Raw genomic sequence first — 25,325 nt, forward strand, 5'->3', positions numbered from 1 at the left:
CGCGGCGGCTGGGCGCCGCCATCTTGCCGCAACACCGAGGGGCACCATTGGCAGAGCCGCCAAGAAGGCGGCCGCCCATTGGCGGCGGGTGCCGCCGGGGCGAGGGAGGAGGGCAGGCCGGGCCGGGCCTCCGGGGCTGAGGGCGGAGGCGAGCGGGGAGCGTCGTGTTCCAGCCCGATCCCGCGGGGCGCCGGCTGCGCGGCCCGGCCTGGCTCGGCTCCCCCGGCCATGCTGTCGCGGGGGGCGGCGAGCGGGCGGGCGCTGCGCGGGGCAGCGCGGGCGGGCGGGCAGCCGCCGGTCCGCGGCCTCCGCGCCTCTCCGCGGGCGCGGTCCGCCATGCCCTCCTGGGTCATAGACCGGTACGGCCGCAACGACGTGCTGCGCTTCACCAGGGACATGGTGTTCCCCACTATACACTTCCCGAACGAGGTCATCATTAAGGTTCACGCTGCAAGCCTGAACCCCATCGACCTTAGCATGAGAAGTAAGTGCCGAGCCCGAGCGGCCGGGGCCAGGCTGGCGTGATGGCTGGGGGTGTGCTTGGATTGCGGCTTCCACATGTCCCCCGGCGTCCAGAATCGTACAGACATTGTCACCGGCCTGCCCCGGTAGGCACCTGCCTCGGCAGCGTCAAGAGGGCCCCCTCGAAGCACGTGTCTTTGAAACTTTTTTTTTCCAAGTTCTTAGGGAAGGACGGTACAAAAAGCCATTGCCTTTCGGAAGACAAGAGTGTGTGTGTTGAGGGGGGCAAGCTTTTAATCTGAGTGACTGATTGCTGTCCTCTGCAGGCTTGCCACTCGCGAGTCAGCTTCCTTTTGTTAGTAGGGTAACCGTGGTGGGGTTTATTTCCTGGCCTTCTCCCCCGTCCGCACCATCTGGGTGGTGGTACTCTCTTGACCAAGAGATCAGCCCTTCCAAGGAGCAGCGTTCCCCCTGAGAGGTGCTGGATTTTTCTGTGTCTTTGAGGTGAATGGGGCTGAAGGTCAAAGTTACTGCAAAGTCGGCACGTGCGACCTAATCCAAACCATGTTGTTCATTGCCATGCCCTTTCTTCCTGAACTGGCATCTGGGTACCTGCTGTCATCTTTCCCAAGAAATCTATATCTTTCACTGACCAACTCTTTGTATTTGACACATTTAATCAGATTTTTTCCTCAGTTTCAAGGTTCAAAACACAAGAAGGAAGTTGTGGTCGTAGAAGACCTTATACTTCATGTTGAGAAGTGATCTTGCATATCAAATCAGATTGAGTAGCATATATAGAGATATCTGCAGGAAGCCTGCCGACAGAGCTGTAATTTGTGTTTTGGGTCTCTAATGAATGAATTTTTAAAAATCTATAGAGTTGTGGGTTTGATTATGGGACATTTGCTATCTGAGAATTCCTGCTGAATGACCCACTTGAGCTGCTGGGCTGCAACTAGTATTTTGAGTCAGTGTAAAAGTATTTGGAAGAAACTACATTTTCATCCTGCTTTCGAGGTGCCTGCTTTTGTGCCTGTTTCTTTTCTTTTCAGTATTAAAACACTTTCTAGCATAATAGGGCACCTAGGCAGACTTATCCAAACACTTGAAAGGGCATACATGCCCGAATGCAGACTTTTTTTAGGCTGAGCAGAGTTATTAGATGGGTAATTCTGAGAGTTCACAGCATTTAGCTATTGCTTACTGAATAGAAGTTCAGGTTACTCATCTTAGGAGATGTGCCTTAGTATTTTTTACAATGATGTTCAAGTTGCTTTTTACAGTACTTTTTTTGAAAAGACAAATGGAAAGCTTGGAGTTCTTTTGGATTTGTAGCTACATGATGCTGTTGGAAAATGGAGCATTTCCAGCAGACTTCTTAGAATTCCTGACAGTGTTATCACATACTAAATATTTTTATAATGGAGAGCCATTTCATGGACAAATAAGCCAGAATGAGATCTGCTCTTTATTTGTAAAATGTGTAAAAGTATAAAATATTGCAGATTTTTTGCATGCTCGAAGTTATAACAGAAATGAGGCACATTAGGTACAGACAATGCTTTCTAATTGGAATTGTCCAGTTAATAAATGAAAACTCAGTACAGTATGTCATGGTTAATTTCATGTTTTGCAGGTGGTTATGGTGCAACTGCATTAAATATGAAGCGGGATCCCCTGAAACTCAAAAGCACAGACACTGAATTTCCACTAACACTTGGTCGAGATGTCTCTGGTGTTGTAATGGAATGTGGACTGAGTGTGTCTTATTTCAAACCTGGAGATGAGGTGATACCACCAATCTCTTTTTTTCTAAAATGTATAGTTAAAATATACTATGAGATGTTCAGCTTTCATTTTCCTCTTAAGAAAATTCTTTTTTTTTTTTATGTTGCACTGTGAATGAGGACTCTCTGGCAGTAAATTCCTAAATGCCTTCTTCCCTACCTTTTTTCCTTGAAAAACATGGTCATTCCCAGACTTGCTTCTGCAAGTTAATTTCCCTTCTGTTTTTTAATTTTTGGTCCATTTCAGTGGTAGCAAGAGAGGAATTTATTTATTTATACGTGCACACTGAAGATGCTGCTTCATTTTTGACTGAAGATAGAATTCTAACAGGAAGAGATTAGTTGGGTTTTTTTTTCTTGAGTAACTTAGGATAGGAACTCTGACATAACCCAAGAACCACTTTGTGAGTCCCCACATAAATACTGATATTGTTTGCTTTCACCTTCACCAGTTGCTTTCACATTTCACCAGTTTTAGTACAGCAAATTCTGATTCCCCGCCCCATCCCCTCCAGTCTGGGCTTTCCTGGCATGTAGTTTGGGGTTTTTGAAAAACTATGTCTTCTACACAGTATGGTACAATTTATTTACATAGCTCTGCGGTCCTTCATTTAGTCAGTCTTCTGATGTTTTTTGTGTAAAGAGTAAGCTAAAGCTGGTTTCTGGTAAGCAATAGTGAAGACATTCTGCAAATTGGAAAAAAGATTTCTTTAATGAAGAAAACTTTTCTGTGTAGGTACAATCATGTGCAAAGCCACAAGAATTGATAGCTGTTTTCTGTTTGGTTTTAGGTGTGGGCAGCAATTCCTCCGTGGAAACAGGGCACTCTGTCAGAGTTTGTGGTAGCTAGTGGAAACGAGGTAAACCTTCAAAAATGTGGCTAACAGATGAAACCCCAAAACTATAAAGACTGGCGGGTTTTTTTTCTTCAGTGTCTAAGTAACTGTCTATTTCTTGGTTCTTGGATTGATTTAGACTCCAGCTAGTTATGGAGATCATTGAAAATGTGGAATACACAATCTGCAATTCAGTAAAACCTGTTTAAATATTTCAGTGTCACGTAGGATCTGCTGTGTGACATAGATATGATTGATTTTATTTCAGGTGTCTTTTAAGCCAAAGTGTCTCAGTCACACAGAAGCTGCCTCCTTACCATATGTAGGTCTCACAGCGTGGTCTGCAGTTAACCAAGTGGGAGGACTGAACCAAAGTAATTGTAGTGGGAAAAGGTGAGTAAATAGTTCTGGTGCTAAAACTTAGCGTTCTGTTTTTATACTGATAAGCTGCTTCTAAGACATGTCCAACAGTGATGAAGACTGTTATACCATGACATTCACAAAAACCAGCTGGCCTGAAGATGCTAGGTTCAATCTACACAACTGCTGAGAGAGAGGCTTCTTTACAGGGAGACTCAGATGAGGACGCTAACTGAAGTGTACTTAGTCATTTGCTGCTTGCTTTCTCTATATAGTGACTATATAGAGGTAGTCCAATGTATATCAAATGTATAGGACTATATAGAGAATTTAAGGATGGTATCTCTAGGAATTTATAGGGACTTTGCCTTTCTGCCTGCTAGGACAGCTATCCAAATGTAATATCCTCTCTGTGAGTTATTTTGGCAACTCACAAAAAGCCCTCTCAGCCACAGAGGTGTGGTTCACTCAGTTCCTGCATGCATGGGCCATTTGGAACAGAGTGGTTTTCCAGCTTTTCAGAAAAAAAAAAGCAGGTGACAGGGTCTCATTTGACCTGTAGGCCAGAACTTTGATGAGGTCAGGAATGCAGAAGAGAAGAGGAAAACGTGCAAGACAAGCAGCCAAATCAAATAGAAAAATTGGCTTTGTTTATCAGCCTGTTAATCTGACAATGGCAGGTGGAGGATAGAAGAGGAAAAATGCATTGAAAGATTGGAGCAGATACCATTTTTCTCCTGATAATTGAAATTTGCAGTTATTTTGGCCTTTGGATGGTTGTGTAAATAGACAGCAAAATGTTCAGAATGGAAAGAGGGGCAAAAGTAGAAATACTGGAATTGAAAAATAATCATTAAAATTACTATGCTGCACCAAAAGTTTAGGTCATAAAGTAATTATTGGGCAGTAGGAGTCTAGATGCCTGACCTTCTCTTATCTTGGGTGTTACTGTTGTAATGCAACACATTGCAAAGGACACTAGATTTATTGAAATTCTTTGCCCACATCTTTAGAAAATAATTGAGTGGTTGTTCATATGTCATGGTAAATTTAATCATGAAAATATCAAGTAATTGTTTGTTCTAAAGATAAACAATGTTTTGAGAAAATGAAATTGCAAAATCTAAAGCAATTTCAAAGAGACATCATTGAAATTAACTTCCAGCTAGTGATAAAATTCTAGATACATTGCCTTCTTTTTTATTTTTCAGTATTTAGACTTTTTTTATTATCTTAACTTTCACATGGAAATAGAATTAACGTAAAGATATGTTGATAGGCTAGCCTTGTTTGAAGTATCTTTTCAATCTTCAGGTAAGTGATTAGATTGTTAAAAGTGAAATTCAAACTGCATTTATATCGTGTCTTTACATTTAACATTTACTTTTATGTTCCCAATAAATATTTAATTACTCTGTCAGCAAAAAACATTTTAATGTACTTATAAAATTATAATGTTTCCCATCTAGAAGTTTTGAAATGTAAAAACAGCAGAGAATGACTTATGTGATGGTAGCTTTTTTTCCCCTGAAAAATTTTTTGTAGGAAAATACATAAAATGCATTGAAGGGACTGTGCAAAAGTATATTCCATGAACTTTATATTTCTCTCTCAAGGCAATTATTTCAAGAGACAAGAATTTACATAATACTTCTTAATTTCTTGAAATAATTTAATGTGTTTGGTAAGAAGTTACCTACATATGTGATTTTATGTTGGTCTTTTTGTTTCCTGTAGGTGTATGTAAATAGCTATGTAGAAGGGTGTATATACACAAAAGACTGTGTCTTAAAGAGCAGCTGTATTCCTTGATGAAAGCTACTTCACTGATACTTTATTGCAGTGTTAAGACATCTTAGAAACAGCGAGATTTTTCTATTGGTGTGTATTGTTTTCTTTGCCTCTTTAAGGTGGAAGGGTGGGCTAACCAGAAATACTTGCTAACAGTCCAACATCTGACTGTATGTTGATCTGACAGGAGTATCTGCTGCATCTGCACACACTTTCACAAATTTTGTTTTTACAAGTTACCTGAAGTGCGCTCACAGTGTTCGTGATGTCTCCTGCTTCACTATAACTCCAGTCGTTTCTCCATAACTTTTATCCTATACCGCTGTAATTTATGTCAATATTCTTGCACAAGCTAAAAATGAATGTTCTTATTATCCAAAACGTTCAGAATGACTCTGTTGTTTTGAAGTTCTCTGTGGATAATACCTGGAGAGCTTTTCATATGTGCCGGTGTCCTGTTTCAGTAGAAAGGGGGTATGCTTGTTCAACAATAGCTGTTAAGTATCTTGCTTGCTAAAGTTGCATGATAAAAACAAACCTGACAATCTGACAAGTTTTTGAAAACGTTTATGTTAATATTAAGTAAAGGTCTTTTATGTAAATACAGAGTCAATATTTTATACGTTTAAGTATGCTGGGGAGAGACGCTGGATTCTGTTACTGTAAGCTATTAAACGTACACTCCTGGTTTATATTGTTACGGTGAAAATTTGAATGATATAATAACCCAAGAAAATATTTTTTTCAAAGTCTGTGTGTTATTTCATCATTTTATCTGTTGAGAAGTACAAAGTGAGTGTAGGTTGTAAAACTTCTTGGTAGGGTAAATGCTTCTTGATACAGGAATAAATCTCTTAGGGACATTTTGTTGGCATAATCAAACTGAATTTAATTTTTTATATATATATATAAAATTGATATATTTATTCAGTAAATACAATATTTTTATTTGGCATGTAGCTGAGTCACTGAAAATTGTTAGTTGTTTATAATCCGGAGAAAATGTTAGTCCTTGATCTGTACACCCACTCCCCACCCCCTGTGTCTTTTGTGGCAGGGGGGAACACAGCTGAAACAGGTCCTGGCTCTCTGATGCTAGTTTCTGACCACACCGTAGTTCCAAGCAGGGCCCAGGGAGAAGGCCTAAACTCTCAAATCCCATGGTGTGCTCATCTGGAGAGATCTGCTGACTCTGATCATTTGAACCACTAAAGCTTCATATGGGGCTTGGTGAATGCTGGCTTGAATTATGCGCCTCTGTCAGAAGGGAGCAAAGCCTGGGGTATGAATGTTTGTTTTGTTCTTTTGAGAGAATTGGTTCTCTTGGATCTCTGTTCAGGTAAAATAATTCATTAGTTTGTTCCCTTGTGCACATGCTTATATGATAGTTTACTCCTGAGCTCACCTCTGCAGTGAAACAGGTAGTTTCTCTGATATGTTTTCTCCTGGCTGTGTTTTCCTGAGGCAATGCAAACAAAACTGTGCCTGCTTTGGCACTTTCCACCATCTGTGGTCCTTCAGTACCATCCTAACAGGTCCTGCACCTTCAGACACTTCCCCACTTCCTTGTGTTGTGCCAAACGTCTTGCTGTCCTCAGTGCTGTAAAAATGCTCATGTGTTGAGCTGTGGCACATGGATCTCCTGTGCAGACATAGTTTGTCTCTGAAGCAAAGAGCTTTCTGTATGGGGAGAGTTTTAATAATTAGAAGGTTTGGTAGAAAATAGCCCACATAACATAGGAACAAACCAAATTTGGAAAATATTTCTACCTGAAGAATCTCAAGGGCTTTTATTGAAGGGGAAAATAAAAAAAAGTCCTAGCCAAGCAGCTCCCCCAAACTGAAAATGTTACCTAAATCCTTGACCAAAATGTACATTTTAAAATGACAGCTTTCTCCAAAATTTGTAGTGGAAGAAATGCCCTTTAAGCAAGGAGTAAAATTGGAAAGGCAGTTTGACAAGTTTTTTTTGAAAGGATTTAATTGTGACTGTCCTTTGTAAGAGTAAAGATGGGCTTAACCCAGTATCTTGAGTGTAGCATCCCTGAGCCTTTTCAAGTATAATAAAATCTAAATATGAATGTTGCTTCAGGCATCTGTCGTTAGAAGCATGGTTCTGAGGATAAGTACTTTTTGGCAGATTTAAAAGCTGCAGGCATTGTGGTTTCAAATTCTTAATCTGAATTTTGCAGCTTGGATCAGTGAAATAGGAGGGAATGGAATCTGATCAGTTACAAAAGAGGAAGCATTTTAAAATGGATACTGTGACCAAAGCCAAGTCTCTTAGGTTACTTCAAAGAATTTTTGTAAACTGAGACTCCAGATTGTATAATACAATTTTGCACTGTGAAAAGCAATTTCCTTCAACATCCAGCACAGTGAGATTTAAAACAGGAACATCACCAGCTTCTGAAGTTACTGAAATTTTTCTGGCGAACAGGAGTTCTGAGAAACATGATGTTCCCCAATCCTATGCCAAGACTTCATCTTGGATCTTCCTTTTGTCCTAGAATTAGCAAATGGGTCCAAAGTCCAAGCACTGTTTGTAACTTCAGCAGCAAGGCTTTCTTACTAATTCACTTTCTGAAGTTTAGTTATTTAATAAAATATCTGGATGAAATTTTTGAACACTGATTAGGCTGCTAGCAGTAAGGTTCTCACACAACTAAACTTGCATTCATTTTTATGAAATTTAGGGTAGTGTGTTCAGTTAAAATGAACTCTCACTTGCTAATAATTTGGTAATATACTCATTTTCTTGCTTGTGTGCCAGTTTCCACAACCTGGCATTTACAGGGTCTTGTTGAGATGTACTGAACTAGAAAAAGTCTACTGCTTTTTTTCTAAAGAAAAAGGGAGATATCTTAATTTAATAGAACTTAAACTTGTTTATGGTGAGGCTACTTCATTGTATTTGTCTTCCTTTTAGATAATTATTATGCAATATGGGAAAATTACGTTCCATATATTCTGAAGTTCCCAGTCTCCCTAAATAATGTGACACTAAACTACTTTTTCTCTTAGATAACACCAATTTGTGTAAAATGTTGGTGAATCAGATTTTTTTCTTTAGGAGATACGACAGTGGAGTCTGGGAGGCAGAAAGACTCTTAACTGATTTTGTCCCAAACTAAGCAATTATGTTTGGGAAAGTGAGGAGAGGGACAGGGTTTTTGGGTGATAACTGTTACTGCCTGACAGCTCCACTGCCTGGATTTAGTGGAAAGCACATATGAGGAAGTCTCTTTGGCTGTGCTGAGATAATGCTTTTGGCACAGGAAACATGATCAGCAATGTTAAGTCACATTATTGGCTATCTGAGGAGTTAACCACTAAGTAACACTGAATGACAAATACAATCTTTTGCTTAAAATAGTTTGGTGTCAGAGATGTGTAAGAAGCGTTAGAATACATAGTTACTATAGAGTTTATTTAAAGAACTACTTAATATATTTTAATTTTCTCTTACAGAGTATTAATATTAGGAGCTTCAGGAGGAGTTGGTACATTTGCTGTACAGGTAATATGAACTAGCATGCCCAGGATGCATCTTCAAACTATTCAATATGAAAAAAAAATTAACGGAAGGGAATTGAGGGAAGGAATAGTGAAATAGCAAGCTACTGATCGATCTGATCGATATTTCCAAAAGTGAAATATTTTCAGATTTATTGCTTTCCATTTGTTACGTTGTATTAGTTTAAAGTAGGTAGCAGGGACTTTCAAAGAAAGGAGTTGTGAGTGTAGGTAGTGAAAGATGGCATTTCACAGTTTGGGTGCAGGAAATCTCTAATTGGTGTAACTTGAAATATGTAGCCTGTTTTCATTATGTTTCAGTCAGCTTTGCGCCATAAATATGAAAAGAACTCAGTGTATGAGTAGAAAAACTGATGGAGAATGTGTCATCTACCATAACTGCTGTAGGTGGTCACATGATATGAGAGGCACCAGGCTTTTATGTGCAGTGTATGTAAAGCACAGTGGCTTAGATTAACTTGCCCCTCACTGTCTTTGCCCTGCTGCCCTTTTGCCTGTCTTCATCCCAGTAGCTCTAAACTTTGGAGAGTCAACATGATCTTTTATTGATCCATTAATTGTGGAACATCCTCTTTTCACCCTCTCATTTAATTTGGGGATTTTGGTTCTGATCGGTGTTATCTCATGCTGAAACATCTTTTTCTTGAGAATATGAAAAAAATATAGAAGTTGGGTGATTGCATCACTGCGTTCCATGTTGCTAGACCATAAACATAGTGGTTTTAAAGAGGCTTACAGGAGAATTTTTAGTGGTATGCTATTTGCCTGATCCATGATAAAGCAGGTGGCTAAATTAGATCAGTATAAAAGGCTGACCAGCCATTGACTAGTTGCGATTTCTACCCGATTAATCCTGAGTAAACTGCATTAATTAATCTGGAATGAATGTAAAAAAGATTACTGTGAATGAAAAATGAGATTACAAAAGAGGTAAATAACTAGCAAAAATCCTTTACTTTGCTATAGCTTTTGGAGTAGAAGATAACCTGACATCCTCCCTGTGGTAAATCAGAGATGACTTTCTTCTTTTTCTCATTATTAATATTTAAGCTATTTACAGTGAGATAGATATATGAAATACGTAATGAGCAGGTAGAAATATAAAATATTTTAATTTTAAATATTTAAAAATATTTAATGGTTGATCTAGTAACAGTTTTGTAGATTGGTAACTTGGACAATACCTTTTGGTATACATTTAGCTGGCAGATTCATATGGCAAACTGAGTATTTTATTTGAAGCCTTATTTATCCTGAGACCTGATATCTGTAAGTGGCATTAAAAAAATACCCTCCTTGCTACACACCAACTCCTCCCTCCCCAAAACCTCCTTAAATATTGATAAATTATAACCATTGTTTGTGGGATGTGTGACAAGTTATCCTATGTTGGAACACAGTCTCCCCCCTCCCTACTAAAGGTGCTCTTTTATTATATAAATATAATGAGACTTTGGCTTTTGAAGTTGTTCTCGATGTTTCACTAAATTTTAAACTTTGGACTTCTTTTTTTTTATACTTGTTTTTAGCTAGTGAAGGCCTGGGGTGCTCACGTGACAGCAGTTTGTTCTCATGATGCCAGCACACTGATGGAAAAGCTTGGAGCGGATGATGTGATTGATTACAAATCTGGAAATCTGGAAAAGCAACTTAAAACATTACCCTTGTACGTGTTTGTGTTGCTTAATACTGAGATGAAGGAGTTGGCAGTCAGACCTTCTGCCTTTTGATTGCTTGACTCCAGTCTATCAGAACTCCCTCTTTTTTTTTGTTTTTTTCCAAAAGCATTACTTTGTAACGCAAATTCATCCCAGCCCTTTTTGAATGCAGTTTGCCAAGTGAGTATCCCAAGCACAGATTTCATTGTAAGACTAAGCCAGTTAATTGGGCTTGTGGAGGCAAGCTCACTTTCACATGCTTCTCTTCAGTGATTGATTTGAACAGTTTTGTCAGATTCCATCCAAGGATCCTGGAGCATTTACAAAGCATGAATAAATTAAAATAAGTCTCAGAAATTCTGTGTGAGGTTAGTAAATGGTAAAATTGATCTTCTAGAGGCAGTTAAGTGACTTGCCTGAAGGTCTTTAGCCACTGTGCAGCTCAACCGGGAGTAAATTTCTCTTCTGTAACATTGGGTACGGCTGCCTCTGATAAACAATCACACTTATCTTGTCACAGCAGTTACGTTTAAACTAGCTCGGGGGTTTTCTCTAGAACTGAAGTCTTTTCTGCTTTTTTACTCTTTCCATCTGTTTCAGCTTGGTCTACTGTGACTTGTATTTGAATATGGTATTTACACTGCTCTTTTTAGCTAGATTGAGTTAACTTTCTGGGAGGGGAAATAGAAGCTGTTCAGTCTATGAAAGAATCTTACTGATAACTGTGTTAAGAAGGCATGTGCCCTTTAACTATGGTGTGATTGTCAGCAGGCCTGAGGTCAACTGTGAGGGTACTGGCACTGTCTGTATGGGCAGGACATGCAGCAGCTAACTTCACAGTTTGCAAGCAGTGCTAAATTTGCCTTTGTGCAATTCAACGTCTTAAATGCTAAACACCCATTCTAGCAAGTGACCCTTTTTAGGAGGTATCAATAGCACTGTCGTAGGGTGCAGTTTTATGATACAGCTAAGCTGATCAGTCAGGTATAGAGAGGGATGTTCCTACTTCTCTCCCCTTTTCAGTTGTACTGACTCTTCAGACCCCACAGGGAGCTAGTTTTTCCTGGAGCATTAGTCTTGATGATTTTAATTTCTCTTGTTAGCAGCTAACTGTTACGTTGACTGAACTTCAACATGAAATTGCATCCTTGGAAGACAGGCAGGAAAACTGTTTTTCCAGAGACAAGAACTTTTCTATTTGATTTGCATAAAGTATTTTCCTCTTATTTGTAGGTTATTTATATCAGATGTATGTGTATATACATATCTATTGCAATCTGGAGATTGCTGGAAATTTACAGATGAAAATGAGAATGAGCTGTGCATCTAACGGAATAGGTGCCTAGCTCCCTATTCAGCCTTTACAGGCTCACATGCTGGGATAATGAGAAGGGGAACGCTGAAACTGTGGCTTGTTGCCAGAGGCTGCATGTACTGCTTCCACGGGGGGAAGGTTTTAGACCCTTCACATTGTGAGGTTCTACGTCAAATAGGTAGATGCGAAGAAAAGAGCTGTCAGTGGAGGTAAAATGGCCCCAAAACAAGTAAGGAGGTCAAAAAAGACACTTAGAAGTGAAGCTGAGAATTGGGTCACAGAAAAGATGTGAGGAGATAAGGGTTAGCAGAGTAATTTGTTTACGTAACTTTGGCCACTGGAACTGACTTTCACGTGAGTACAGCATGTACAGGAGATGTTCCTACTCAGGGCGTGAGTCCAGACTAGTTTTTACATGCACATACCATATTGTTCAATGCTAGGACCAGACCTTGACTGTTCAGTAGTCTCGGTGGGAGGGCTGAAGAGATAGAGCTTTAGAAGGCTTTAAGCAAGTAGAGAATGTAGTTGTGCATCTAAGAGTCTGCTTTTTGGAGTTTAAGTGTAGTTTAAGTTATCTAAATAGCCTGTGTCTGCTGTGCAGTGAATGGGCAATAACCTGTAAATTTAACTCGCGATGTACAGTAAAGCTGGGATTTAGCTGAAGTCTTGGGACTTTCTTGCCACTATCTTGCAGGCAGATTATTTTATTGCGTTGCAGTGACACGTAAAAATGTAAACTATAGCCAATTTCTGATAGGAATTAGCTTGATTATGATGAAATTATTTTTCCCATATCGTGATTTTAAACCTGTTCTTTACATGTCTGCAGATTTGATTTCATCCTAGATAATGTTGGTGGATCCACTGAGAAGTGGGCTCCAGATCTCCTGAAGAAATGGTCAGGAGCAACATATGTTACCTTAGTGACACCTTTCCTGATCAATATGGACAAACTTGGAGTGGCTGATGGCATGTTACAAACAGGAGTCACAGTTGGTTCCAAAACTGTAAAGGTATTTGACAAAATCCTATATACCTTAATATTACTTAGTAGTCTAGTGGCTTCCTTTGTGGCTTGGATGCTAGTCATGTGGCTCATCTAGAAGCATCTGTTATATTTTCCTCATATATGAGGAAATTAAGTATATTAAGTATACTTCAGATGCACTTTTATTCTTTCCTTCTTTCTCGCACTGAAAAAAAAAATGGGGTGGTGCTGATTGGTGTACGTGGTAGTTTGGGGTGCTTTGAAGTTTTGATTCCTTATTGTGCTTTTCATTGTGGCCTTTTCCATGTGGCCTCCCTAGTGAGTCCTGCTGACAGCTAGTGTTTCATAGTAAACAGAGCAAATCCCTGCCTCATTGAAGTGAGGGTAATTTTGCTACTTGCTTTAGGCTGGTCAGGCTTTCTCTCAAAACATTGTTCTATGAGTGATTCTCTTCATCCTATTCCAGCACCAGAGAGTAATAAAAGTGGTTGAGGGTGGCTAGAAAGTCTTTCATCTCTTTCATGTTCATGTGTCTGGATGGTGATACTGATTTTTCTAGTTTTCGTAAGTGGATCTTAAAACATTCTGCCAGTGGCCAGATCAGTGAGGCTTTTTAGAACTTTTCTCTTTCTTCTCTCAACATGTGTACTTGCTCTCCAAATGAATGCTTTTCAAGCAGTTGCTATGGTATTCCTGTGATGGCATGGTTGAATGAGATTCTAAGTCCTGCACCAATACTTTCAAAGGAAGGCTCAAAAACAAAATGAAAAGGCTGGGAAGAAATAATGTAATATTATTTCTCATTGTTCATGTTTCCATGATGAGGAGCGTTGTATGCCATGTATTAAAAATCATCTCTGTCTGGCAGATGACGGCACTTATTCCTGTAATGACTTACTGAGAGGAGGTGCTCTTGACTTGTGCTTGTGAGATCTTCCCAAAATGCTTTTCATGTGAGCTGTCATCTGTCATTGGACGGTGATGACTTTGGCACGTGTGATGGTGGAAAATTTAATCACTAAGGTGGAGGGTTCTAAATGTCACATTGCTGGGTTTATTTCACCCCCTTTGTGAATGTGTATAAACATATAGCACCATTTCTCTCTTACGTAAAAAATAATGCTGTTTCTAGCTGCAGAGACAAGGAGGTGGTTTTTCTCATGTAGCTGACATGTGCAATTGGACACAAAATTCACCCTGATCCTGTTGTGGCAATACAGCATCCCTGTCTTTACATTTAATCCACATGCTTAGGTGACTTTTTTCCCAGACACTAGCATATAATTTCCATGTCTTTTCCTTAAGTTACTTCTCTGGTGCTTCTGTCATTAATTTTAGTTCCCATTTCAGTTTCCTCTCATGATTTTTTAATATATTTGTGATCTTTCTTGCAGCATCTCTTTAAAGGAGTCCATTATCGGTGGGCATTTTTTATGCCAAGTGGCCCAAGTTTGGATGAAATAGCAGAACTAGTTGATTCTGGAAAGGTATGTCAGTAATGGTTATTTGGGTATTTGTTCTGAAAGAGGTGCTGCTTTGACTCAAAAACGGTGTAGTTCACAATTAGCGAATAAAATGATATGAGAGTCACAGTGAGCAAAACTAGTTAAGAATTGACTTGCTCCAGTTTCTAACTTCTGCCTCTTGCACGGCATTCAGGAGTTCGTAATCCTTAAGACTGTTCTGCCTTCTCCCTCTCCACCCTACCTGTTGTTTTTAAAAACACAAAGCTTACTAAGTTATGAGGAAAGAATGTCCAGTGATTGTTTATTTTTGCCAGTGGGAATCATTTAGCATGAACTCTGGTGTTGAAAATGATATGTTTTAAGAGGCCTCATTTGGTTCATTTGGTCAGAATGAACATGACTGCGTGTATCTGCCTATGCGAAATTGCTTAGCCTGGATGATCAGGAGTCCTGCCCATAATGTGCGTAGAACTAGAATATTCAGGTTATTGCAGGTCATAGACGATCTGCATTGGGAGAGTGGTGACAAGAATCTTGTGTTTCATTATTTCAGTGCTTCAGAGTATAATGTTTGTGCTAATTTAGCACAGTGACTTGGAAGATTGTGAACGTTCATAAGCTTGGGGAATCTCTTTAGTGGACTTGGGGAAAAGGCATGAAGTGGCAGATGGATTACTGCTTTTCTGATCTTTTCAGGTTTATGACCTTGTTACAAAATGTGTGTGAGAGTGAGCAGTTGATTGGCTGTTTATTGGACTGTGTGGTGCCGTAGGTCCTGGCAGTGTCCTCTCTTGGATAATCTCATGTTGCCAGAATTCCCAGAGTAGAGAATATGGACAACTGCTGTTAATCTTTCTGTGTGGTACCTAAGCAGAAGAGGAAGCAGAATCTGCCATGACTGCTGGTAATTACAGTATGTGAACTGTCAGGCCATCTTGTGCTCAAAATTTGTGCATATTAGTAAAATTTAGATCTCTTAGAGTTTGAGTGTTGATCTCCTTTTTCGCTATACATTATGTTCCAGAGTTTGGAGAAGAGTAAATAAATTGCTGTTGTACTTAAGGCCTCATTGCTTCTATTTGCCACCTCAGTGCTGCTGATCAGAATAAAAATATTCCTGAATTCAGCCACTCCTATTCCTCTGTCATGACCAGTGTGCTGCTGTCATAGCCAGTGGAAAGTCTGTTCCCTAAAAAGTTACCTACTCATAAACAGAGGCTGCAGCAGCAAATAAGCTGTGGTGAAGTGTGTTCCTGGCTACAGCTTTGCACCACTCTGCTTTGCATTATGTCCAGTGCTGTAGGCATTATCCCATGGTCAAGAAAGAAAACCTAGAAGATCCTCCTCATCCTGTGATTTTATCCAATTACATTACTAAATTATAATTGTCTAAGAAACAGAAATGCCTTGTCTTTGTTCTTACCATTTGTCCTGATTCTTAGCCAGTCACAACTTGTTTTGTGTTCTGCTCCTACCTTGTATGCAAAACAAATGCAGAATATGCCCATGAAAGCCTCTTGGGAAACACCTGTTTATGCAATAGAGATAGGGCTTAATCGGTGTTCTCTGCCTAATAATCTGGACAGGTGAATTGTAATGCCATTTAAAATATGAATGTCCTGATGTACTTTTTGTTGTAAGATGATCATGAGGACAAAGATGTTTGCTTGGTCTTTTATTCTCTGTGCAAAAACAGGTCATAATGTCAGACTGTTTATCTGCATAGTCATTATTCTAGCAGCATTTTACTCTATTTTGTAAGATGTTGTAAACACCGGTGCTATCATCAGTATTTTATAAGACTCAGATGTGTTCCATTTAGACAGATGTTAATAAGACTATGACCTTTATTGTCCAGACACAAGAGTTCTCTTAAACGGACAGATCATCCATTCAGAAGAGTAGGTGTTTGGAGAAAAGGCAGGAGAGAATTACTGGAGGAAGTGTACCATAATTTCCCATAACTAAGTGAAAAGAAAGGTTTATGTTTGAATAGGAGAGAATAAATGAGAATTTAAAAAAAAAAAAACAACAAACACAAAGCAGTAAAAGTATAGCAAAAAGACTTGGGGAAGCCAGCAAAGTGAGCTCACGTAGTTGAACTTCTTAGTTTCGAGTGAATACAGTTTTGAGTAATGCAGATTTAGTTATTTTGAAATTTCAGTGAATCATCTTTTCTGTTACAGACATCTTAATTTTGAGATTGTATGAAGTGTGAATAGGAGAGCAATTGGAGAGCTCCTGAAAATGAGAGGCTTTTTTCAGGAAAGTACAAATGGTGAGGGGGGATTTAAATGAAGGAAATTAAAAAGAGCTGATGGTTTGAAGAGATGATGTTACAGTAAGTGAAGCTTTGAAGAGCATACCCCTGAAGCAGTTACAGATCGTACTGATTTGTTAGTGTTTTTTCTTTTAGTCCTTTTGCACCAACACAGATTTTTAGTTCTGATGAGTTCATCATCTTCCTTTGCAAAAGCAAAAGGATTCTCAATCCTTCAGTGGATGAAGAATAAGCAAAAGGGCTAAGCAAAAGATACGTGGTTTTCACACGGATGATCTTTGCAGCAAGGAATAGAGATTTGCAAAACGTCAGCTATGAGGAGTTCTTTTAACAGCCTTTTTTTAATGGGGAGGAGAAGGAGAGGATTTGATGAGCTGGTAGTGCAAGGAAGGAGAATAATTTTCCTTTTGTAATTTACCTGCACGTCAGCTCAGTTCTGGGGATTGTAAAACAATTTCAGTGTATGAGCTGTTTTCTCTGCCTTGCAGCTGGACATCTTGCAAAGAGACTATTGTGAGACTGAGGGGCTGGGAGGCTGCTGCAACAGTAGTGGGCACGGAGAAAATAAAGTATTTCCGTGTCAAATTTTAGAGATACTGGCTACTTTCTAAACTGCTGGGAAGTCCCTGCGGTGGGTTGAACTCCGCTAGTTAATTACGAGCCAGTAAGGACTGGCTTAATGTGGGCTCCACCAAATGAGTTGATGAAGCACATGTCAGAAGCTGGGGATCTCTTTCCATGGCAGAACGTTCCTGGTGAATTACAAGGTTCTCATCTAAAGACAACTGAAATCAACAGAGCCTGCAGTTCAGGACACGGATCTGCTGGCACACTGTTCCCTGAAGCATCGTCACTGGCCTCTGCTGCCAGCATCGTCACAGAAAGGCTTGTTAGGAATTAGTTTGATGTATTTGTGGTCAGTGTTGTGGATTTAGCATTGACAGTCTTGGTTTTTGCTGCTTGCTTAACTTTTTCCTCCTTTCTAAGGATGTGCCATTTAGTCCTTGGTGAAAAGAGACCAAACTCATATAACTACATAAGTTTGTAGAAAGCCTCTAACTTATAATTGAGCGCTTACTTTGCCTTTTATAAAGCCTGATGGAGGAAGGCAGGCTCAAAAGACTCCTTAGTGTTGTAAGGGGGAGCACTGAGTATGTTGTATGTTCCTGCTGGACCATGATAGGATGTGGGTTAACGTGCAGCCCTACAGAAATTTGAAATTTTCATTTTAAGTCAGTGCCATTTAAAGCAGTGCAGGTGTGTGTGTGCAGTATTTCTGGTGGCTTAATACTCTTTCCTTCAGAGCAGAGTTACATCAGATGGGCTGATGGGTGAAAGTTGATTTTGCAGAAGGAAGGCTAAAGGACAAGTAGAGTCTCCGATCATGAAATTAATAGATCATTCTCTGTGTTGTTTGCTTTCTAGATAAAAGTTACAGCACGGGCACACATAAGAAAAACAACTGCATGCCTGTATTAATGTAATTTGTGTGTAGTGTTGATTGTACATTTTGCTGAAGACACTAGATGCTTTGGACTTAGCACCTGCTGTTGTGGTTTGGAGGACAGGATGCTGACTGTTCTCTGGCCCTGCTGCTGTCTTCCTGTGCAACGCTGTACAAATCACATAACCTTTTGCTACCATAATTTCTCTATCTACTCATGAGGGCTAGTGCCCTTTATCCACCTTTGGTGATTTGCTCTGAGATACCCTGTTAAAATGTGGAATTCAATTGTTTTCTATTGCTAGTCTTTGCTATTCAGGAAGTAAATAACACAAATGGATGTGGTCATCTACTTTAACATTACTTGGGTTTTGAGTTGTTTGGATGGCCATGTGTCCTGGTTTCGGCTGGGACAGAGTTAACTTTCTTTTTTAGTAGCTGGTACAGTGCCATTTAAGATGGCTTACATTCCTCCTGCTAGCATAGGTTATCACAGCTTCTTGACTATCCTAACCCGTGTGTATTGATTTGCTTCCAATTCATCTTGTTACAGTTCTGCAAGTAACTTTTTCCCTGGCCCTTGTTGCACAATTGTTGCAGACTTCTCTCATCTGTATGAATATCTAACAGCTAATGTAACATATTGAGTCCTTGAACGTTCTCCAAATCTGGCATCTCTAGATGTGGCCTCCTCTGCAGTAATCCCAGTCTTTGCCTTTATGGCTGTGCTAAGGTATCTTAAGGTACCTGAGGTGACTTGCCCTTGGGTGGTGCCTACTTTATCTGAAAAAGGACACTAGGGTAGCGATTCTGTACTTAAATGTCTAAATTGACTAGAGATCAGTCCTTCTCCCCACTCTCTTTAGTCACTCACACTTGTTCCAACGACCATCTTTCTCCATGCCAAATTGCAAAGCTTGCACTTCTCCCCCCCACCCCAGATTTTTTGTTTTCTTGTTGCAGTGCTTTTGCTTGCCAGGTTGGTTGGCTAGAGCCCAGAGATGTTGATCAAGGAGAGGTTGCCAAAAGCTCTCTTCAGTCCTTTCTCTTCCAAAAGGAACCTCTATCTGCATTTTGTCATGGCCACCAAAAAAATCACTGTGATTTTTATTAAAACACATCTGCTCCTCTTCCTCCAGGTCATGGTAGCTTGCTTATGCTCGTTATGAAAGTGCTGTGTGATTACATCATAAAGTGTCTGTGAAGACCAATGGAAATTTTGCATACTGTGGAGAGATAGGGTTTGAATATGTAAATTCACATAAACCACAATGAGGTCTGGAAAAATTTCATCATATACCAGGTATTTAATCAAATGTGTTGCCTGAGCGTGATGTAATTGCATATTCTGTAGAAAGTTAGTCCTAGTGTTCTGAGCTTTAGTCCCCTAGTGTAGGAGGGAATTATGTCCAGCACAGTGGTGAAATGTGGGGTCAACGAGACAGCTCTTGTCTGTTGTGAGCTTAATTTGCTGAGACCTGGGGAGATGCAGGTCATGCAGGACTATTCTTCTAATATATATAAAATATATAATATGCTTTAATATATAAATATATATACACTCATATATGTATATATATAACACTGTACTAAAGTTTGTTCTCTCTTAATTATATGGTAACGTTGCCCCAGATTGCTTTAATTACCAACATAAATATCAGGACGACTACCATGAAAGTCACTGCTAGGGGATTCCAGAAGAGAGTTGCTCTTTCCTTTAGTTAATAGCTTTTCAGCATGGTTCAGTAGGTAACTAAACCCAGGATCTTCCTCATTTCTACTGAGTTAAGCTTGGGCTAGGCTGGCACACACTACAGTTTGGGCTTGTTCCAGTTTCTTACTGCTCTTCATTGTGTTCTGTAGAAGCTGTTCTGCCAGGACCAATTAATGAACTAGAGATTTTTTAAGCCTCTTTTCTACACTCCAAACCATACCCTGATAGCCTGCTTAACTGGCATTTATCTTCTAGCATTTTAATAATTGTAGATGATACTGATGAGTTCCTGTGGGCTGCTGTTAAGAGGCTTTATATGAAAGAATGTACCTTGGCTTGAAAAACAAACAAAACCTGGTAATACAGTTGTTGGTAAGATGAGTAGACCCCAGGACACATGCCTTCCATTCCCCTGTCTTAACGACTGCACCACCATTCTTCTTATGGGTGTAGGAGACTGGATCGTTGGATCATTTTTACTTCTGTTAGGCATTTGGGACAGAAATATCATGTACCTGATGTCCTTTAATGTGCTCTTGGATGAAAGTGTGTATTCTCTGAAATACAAGTTAATCAAAAACATAGTACTGTATAGTTGCAAAGCTACCCATAGAGCATGTGACCAGAACCAGCTGTTCCAGAAGGTAAGAACTTTACTCTGTCTTCAGTGAGGGTTGACCCTAGAACCTAATGTTGGCAAGCAATATGAAGCTCAGCATACATTGTTGCATGCCATTTTAAGGGGAAGGAAGAATGAAGAAAGGGGTGGGATTAAGACATGGAACTTGAGTACAGCAGAGGAGATGCTCAGCTAAAGGGAAGAAAGGACAGAAACAGCAGTGTCCCAAGACAGCATTTTTTCCATGAGATGACAATGAAGTACTGAACGGATAACTAAACATTTAGTTACAGGACAGGGACTATTCTTTGTAATGATTTCGGTTCAAGTCTCTTGTTGACATTGAAGGGAGATTCACTGAAGGCCAATGGAGAGTATCAAGCTCTGCATTTGTGCTCATGTACCGCATTTGGGCGTGGTGGTAATTTCTGGAGGAAGACAGCCTTTATCTTCTAACTCAGCTAGTCAAAATGCCAAGCAGGTCTTTTCCATTATGGCAAGCCCTCAAAAGGAATTTGATGTCTGGTGGAGCACATCACAGCTCTTGTTCTGTGCATATGCAAGTATCTTTTCCAAAGCATGTACACGAGCCATGAGCAGACTCATGGCTACTTACCAAGGCATAAGTAGGGTGTGTGCGCTGGGAGGCAGCAGCTGGGAGGGAGGCACTCTGCAAAGCAAGGCTGCCCTGCAGTTTTGACACGGCCATCCTTTACAAGCCTGGAGGAGAGCCAGTGCACTGTCATTGCCCTTGGAGTGAGGGGACTTTTTTCTTTTCCGCTTTGAACTAGGCTTGCTCTGAGGGCCTCTTGAGTTTCAGGTCGTCTCTCTCCTGAGAATTTCAAGGCTCTAGCTCTCCCTCCAGCGGCAGGAAGCAGCTCCACACTCACCGGAGCAACTTGCTGCTAATAGGAGGGTCAAAGCCATCTTCATTCCCTTCATGTTTTCTCGCTTGTCCCCTCCCGATAAATTCAGATTGTGTCCTTGCTAGCACAGAAATGGGTGGGCTTGAATTTGCCATTAGCAGGAGCGTGTTCCTGCTGACCAGTCAACTCCTGCCAGTGCCTGTTCACTGCCTGCTGCGTTCAGAGCTGGATTGGCTGGGTTACCACTTCTGTGCTCTATGTAGGATAGCCTTAATCAGCATCAGCAATTACTCTTTTTATTTTTCCAAACACATGAGTTCATTTCAAGAGACCTGAGAGACATTTCTATAGTATGTCCTGCATCAGAGAGAATGAAGAGGAAGAAAATACTTTTCAGGCCCAATCTGTTTTCAGATAAACATTTCAATGCGGGTGTGTGTAATCCTTTCTCTCCCAGACTTTAGTTTAATCCCTTTTCCCTGAACAAATAGGTGTCCTCTGGCAAGGAACTGATGTGTGGCTGTAAATAGGCAGTGTTTTTATTATCCAGTTAATCTCCATTTATTATCACACATTCAACAAACAGCAGACGCTTCCCTACTTGTTTGTCTGTTCACAGGAAGAAATTTTATCTTAGTCAGTGGATTATGGTAAAGGCTGAGTGAATCACTGTGCTGCAACGCGGTCAGCCCTTTCAGGGTTATTCAAACAATGGGACTGACCAGCCAGCCAGATAAAATGTTTAATGCTCTAGATTGTCAGGATCATCAATTTAGTATTCATGTCTCTCTATAGCACTGCCTAAAGCCAGCGTTTAAATGGAGCTAGAGGTTACATCAATGTAGCAGATGGGCTTTGAGTGTGTGGTGGCTGCAATACCCACGGTGTTTTGAACTGTGAGGCCGAATTCAGGGTTCCTCTGAATCCCTGTGTCACCACTTTTCAAATGCGATGCTTTGTACTTTACCTAATACGCTGAGAATGTAACATACCTCGTTCTGTCAGGGTTCTAAGCTGCAGCCTACAATAAATGACGGCAGGTAGCAGAACATTGAAGTGTCTTGTTAATTTTTTCTCAATTGCTGCATGTGTCTGAAATGAACTTCTGCCTTTTTCTGGAATCCCTTGTGCTTCACATCCCTTGGGCTGCTGTGCTGCTTTCCTGCCCGAATACCTTTCCCCTCCTCCCAGCCTCTTGCCCTGCTAGGGTCACCTGCGTCCATGCTCCAGCAGGCTGAGTTTCTGTAGTCTTTTTTTTTCTTAACTGAAGCACAACTTTATATGAAACTGCCATTAACAGTAAGTACTTGTACAAGTGCTGCACTGGTGCTTGGCTCAACAAAGTTACTGAATTGTTTTTTCCCAAGCTTCTGCTATGAAAGCAAGGGTTGGTCTTCCTCAAAACAGTCACTACTGATGAGCAGCACGTTCCTCCGGCCGATAGTCACAGCAGCTGCAGTTTACTTGGATCCTCAGTTTACCCAAAGCCATTGTCTCATTCAGTGTTTTTGCTGCCCTGGGTCCATGTCCCTGACTTTGCTGATTCCCGAGATGACATTTCCATTCTGTGCTGGATGCTGACCAAACATGATTTTGTCTTGATCATTCATGCCCCACATTTCTTCCCCAGTTGAGCAGCAGAAAGTGTTACACGGTATCTTTGTGGCTCCTCTGCTGTGTGTTGCTACTCACTTGGCTAGAGGTTTGTTTACAGAAATTGTCCTGGCAGAACAAGGGGAAGAAATTGCCCAGCCTTGTACCCTGCAGCATGGCAAGTTTGAGACACTTAGTGAATATATTTGCGCAGTTGTTCTCATAGTGATTTGGCTGCTAATCCTGACTTTTTCTTTGGAGGGGGTTCACTCATTCCTACTTTTCTGCCATGTAAAGTTTCACACTACTGCTAAGCTTGCCTTGACAAAAGGAAAATCTAGTGACAAGATTAGGAGATTCTGCAGTGTAATAGTTAGATTATTGATGTCTTGGATTACTGTTATCATACAAGCAAAACCAGTAGTTATTTTAGTGCAAGGAATGGACTTCAAGGTAAGGCACCGTGTATGAATAAAGAGGAAATTATGAGAGTTGAGAAAAGGACCTGCACGAGCAGGGACAACTACCAGATTGCACTTGTGCTGTTGGGGAGGGTGCTGGGTGGTCAAGTGCTGCTGCTTGGAAAACGTGTGCATATGAAAACCTTTCCTTGGTAGTGCTGCACGTTCACCTTCTAAGCAGCGTAACTGCATACCCCTTGCCTTCTGGTAAAAGTAAGCAAGCCCTTTGAAAGACAGCACTGTTCTGATGCTGGCAAATTGTTTGCGTCCTTATTGCTGTTATATTCCTTTTCTATTTAGTGAGATGCATGTCCTACCAGGAGAGGGCAGTTACCAGTTCTGGAGTATTCAACAAGATAGCATGCATGCTAGTAGCTGCGAGGAAAAAGCCTGAAGATATTTTTTCACTGACACAAGTAACAAAGATCTTTTTCTAGCACAGTAAATAGGGTGTTTGGATCTTTGTTACTTCAGATCTTCATCACTACAAGAGTTAGCTGCAGACTCATCTACTGTTAATGTTTTCCTCTGGTAAGAGGATTAAGATCAGTTCATCAATGCAAGAACATGCATTGGGCTGGTGTTGGGGGATCCAAGACCTACCTCAGGGTAGGTAGGATCTTTGGGAGGACGTGTGGGAGGTACTTTTGTACACAGATCTTATTTTGGCCTCCGGAAGGCTGACTCAGAACTTGATGATAGAAAAAGTCTCTTCCCTTGGACCAGCAGTGACAAGTATTTTTCAGAAGCAGCTGGGATTTCTTCTGCCTCTGTCGGTACACTATGATGTCTAAAGAAAATGCTCATAGGGTTTTCAGGCTCCTTAGTTAATAATGGAGACAGTGAATAGGGTAGTTTCACCTTCGTTATTAGAAATGAGTCCAAAACAATCCAGAAGGCTACTCTACAAAATTAAAGCCAAAACAGCAGTCAATGCAAGCTGGGCTTAATGATGTATGCCTGTTGGAATACCCAGTGGTTGAGGTTTCAAGTGTATCTAAATGATTCAGCAGCAAATGTTTGTGGACTTCTTTTTGTACTTCATTTGTGGCCAAGTCTTTTAAGGGTACCGAGGCACATACTGATGCAGATAGGCACTAGATTCACAGGTATCTTTAAAACATCTGACCTTTTGAAAATTCTTCGGTTTAACAAGAAAACCAGTAGAGAAATACGAGGAAAAAATGTTCCTTTTCCTCAGTGTATCATTGTGGACAACAAAAAGTTGAACCACAGTGTCAGCTTTTAAAGGGACTTAGAAGTTAGAGCCTTGCATGGTGACTTTATTGTTAAAGAGTCCCAGGTGAGGCCTCCGAACTGTGCTAGTAGAGATGTTTCAAAACTTGGGCAAAGAGCAGCAGAAAGCCTTCTCCTGCATGCAGAGGGGTCCCTGAAAAAAGTTAAAAGCTGGTGACTACAGCATTTGGCAACTTCTGCCCTAAATACTATAAAGAAGCCTCCCCCCTTTCTTCATACAGTTTTGAAGTGTGAAGATGATACATTATTTTATTCCTAATATAGTGACACTTTTTCTTTATTCTGTAGATTCAACCGGTTATTGATCAAGTCTTCTCTTTTTCTGAAGTTCCAAAGGCCTTTCTGAAATTGGAAGGAGGACATGCACGTGGAAAAACAGTGATCGATGTAATCAGTAAAAAATAAAGTATCTCTAATCATTATTCTGCCTGCAGTCAGTCCTTTACTGGTGAATTACACTTGAACGTCAACTGGTACATAGCAACTGTCTCTTCTTTAAAAGCTTACACAGGATGCATAATTAAAAAAAAAGAAGTCATTTTAGAAAAGCCTCTTTGATTCCTTCATACTCTGCCTGTTAATAACTTAATACGCAGACAAGAAATACTAATGTCCCTTAGGTATTTCTACATGAAAACCACGTTAAGAATGTAGTTGTGACTTTTGCAGAATACCCCTCACTCTTGGGATAAGAAGAAGAGCCGGCAGCATTTTCAGTTTGTAGATCTTGGAGCTTTTATTTTCCAGATGTTTTAATTAAGTCCTGAAATGGTGAGGCACACTTTTATCTAATTGTCCATATGAAATTTATGGTGTCCTTTTTTCCTTAGCCTTTCCTAGTTCTGTTCACCTTTATTAATATACATTATTACTCAATTCTCAGA

At 40.3% G+C, this 25,325-nt stretch overlaps 1 protein-coding gene across 1 annotated transcript; it reads left to right on the forward strand.

Annotated features, from left to right (window-relative positions):
* Positions 1-228: 228 nt before the first annotated feature.
* Positions 229-24,852, forward strand: RTN4IP1 (reticulon 4 interacting protein 1). The gene is made up of 9 exons (XM_050894822.1): positions 229-484; positions 2,102-2,253; positions 3,044-3,112; positions 3,357-3,481; positions 8,711-8,759; positions 10,306-10,442; positions 12,582-12,765; positions 14,135-14,227; positions 24,730-24,852. The coding sequence occupies exons 1-9, from the start codon at positions 229-231 to the stop codon at positions 24,844-24,846; spliced, it is 1,182 nt and encodes a 393-aa protein (XP_050750779.1). The 3' UTR covers positions 24,847-24,852.
* Positions 24,853-25,325: the final 473 nt, after the last annotated feature.

Source organism: Gymnogyps californianus, chromosome 3, assembly GCF_018139145.2.
Source record: "Gymnogyps californianus isolate 813 chromosome 3, ASM1813914v2, whole genome shotgun sequence".
Classification (NCBI taxonomy): domain Eukaryota; kingdom Metazoa; phylum Chordata; class Aves; order Accipitriformes; family Cathartidae; genus Gymnogyps; species Gymnogyps californianus.